Source organism: Lolium rigidum, chromosome 5 (assembly GCF_022539505.1).
Source record: "Lolium rigidum isolate FL_2022 chromosome 5, APGP_CSIRO_Lrig_0.1, whole genome shotgun sequence".
NCBI classification, from domain to species: domain Eukaryota; kingdom Viridiplantae; phylum Streptophyta; class Magnoliopsida; order Poales; family Poaceae; genus Lolium; species Lolium rigidum.
Genome location: NC_061512.1, coordinates 95,937,773 through 95,939,353, shown reverse-complemented (window position 1 = coordinate 95,939,353; position 1,581 = coordinate 95,937,773). Strand labels below are relative to the sequence as shown.

Sequence of the window (1,581 nt, the reverse complement as noted above, 5' to 3'; positions counted from 1 at the left end):
TAAATCCGAGTCAATTAAAAGAGATCGGAGGAAGTAGATACTATTTAGTGACTAGATACATCTAAATTTAAACAAATCTCAGACATATTTCATGAGATAGAGAGAGTAAATTAAATTAAATTAAATTATGGCCAGTAGGTATAGTTGCTTCGACGACCTAAGGACTATGACTCCGATCATACCACATTTCATAGTCCAGTATTTTCATGACAATTTTACTTTTTTTTTGCGGGTAGAATATTTTACTTATTTGGAGTAGTGTTTATTACTATTGCCCATAAGCTAATTCATGGCTAATAATATAATGTGAATTTCACTTTTCACCTCATGTTCGTGATTTTTGGACAACGTTTACCCCACTAATCTCTTTCTTCCATATATATTGCCTCAATGTCAGAATCATGCGGAAAAATACGCGGTAAAGCTTGGCATAATGTTATAAGTTCAGGATAAAAATAGCATTAGAGCAGTGATTCATTCATGGGAGTCTTGATCAAATGATCAAGCTGGTATCAAACAGCTTTTTCCAAGTAAAATTTGCTGGAGTATTATGCACCGCAGCAGTAGCTAATCAGTAATACCCTGCCTGGCACTAATTAAACGGCCAGGCAAATGACCGAACCAAAGACAACATCTTGTACAGCATACGCAATAATTCACGAGACGGCCACAGCGACGGCGGCGGCGTCGTATCCGCGGCAGTGCGGGCTGTCGGCGAAGTCGCCGAGCGGGAAGGAGGTGGAGACGGGGCCGATGTAGAAGCTGAGGCGGTCGCCGTCGCGGTCGACCTCGGCGACGGGGATCCAGAGGAAGAGCACCTTGACGTAGATGCCCTCCAGCGCCGCCAGCTTGTCCGCCGTGGCGGTGCCGGCGATGCGTTTGTTGTACTTGACCAGCCACTGCTTACCCAGCAGGAACTGGCACTCCCGCGGGAAGTAGACCTGGAAGCCGCCGTCCGGGCCGAGGTCGTACCCTTGCACCCCTTCCGGCAGGATGCCCCGGGGGAAGTCGTACCGCTCCAGCATGTCGTACGCCGTCGGCGTCGCCTCCGCAGCTACTGCGACGGCGGCGAGGAGGAGGAGGAGGACGAGGAAAGGGTAGGTGGCGTTGCTGTTGCTGGGCGCCATGGTCGGGGAACTTCTTGGTCCCTTCTTGGGTTTGATTGGGTCCGAAGCCGAGCTGGCTAGTTTGCTTACTTGACAAATGACAACGGAAGTGTCGGCTTTTGTAGCTTATTATTGTTGGACCTGGATGGATGGATGCATACTTGCTTTTTTATTAGAAATGTTTTTATTAACTGGAGTATACACTAACATATTGACCAATCATGGAACAAGTTGTAGTTGTTATGTGTGGTGCATATTTTACTGCTTAGGGGTAGCTATCTTCTTCATATAATTGATGAACACACGCCACATTTGACTTTTTTTAGTCACATATTTACTCGAAAATATGTAGACAATGCCAACCATCCATCAATGTGCAATGGTACACCTAAATACAAATCCTTTCGCCTTTTTCTCAACAAAAAATTACTCACAAACGGTGCCGTTTACGTATGCTGAGTATCTACACTACTTA

At 45.9% G+C, this 1,581-nt stretch overlaps 1 protein-coding gene across 1 annotated transcript; it reads right to left on the bottom strand.

Moving 5' to 3' along the window:
- Nucleotides 1-443: 443 nt before the first annotated feature.
- On the bottom strand, nucleotides 444-1,181 carry LOC124658208 (uncharacterized protein At5g01610-like). Its single transcript, XM_047196610.1, has one exon. It carries the CDS (start codon nucleotides 1,125-1,127, stop codon nucleotides 657-659), a length of 471 nt encoding a protein of 156 aa, XP_047052566.1. The 5' UTR covers nucleotides 1,128-1,181; the 3' UTR covers nucleotides 444-656.
- Nucleotides 1,182-1,581: the final 400 nt, after the last annotated feature.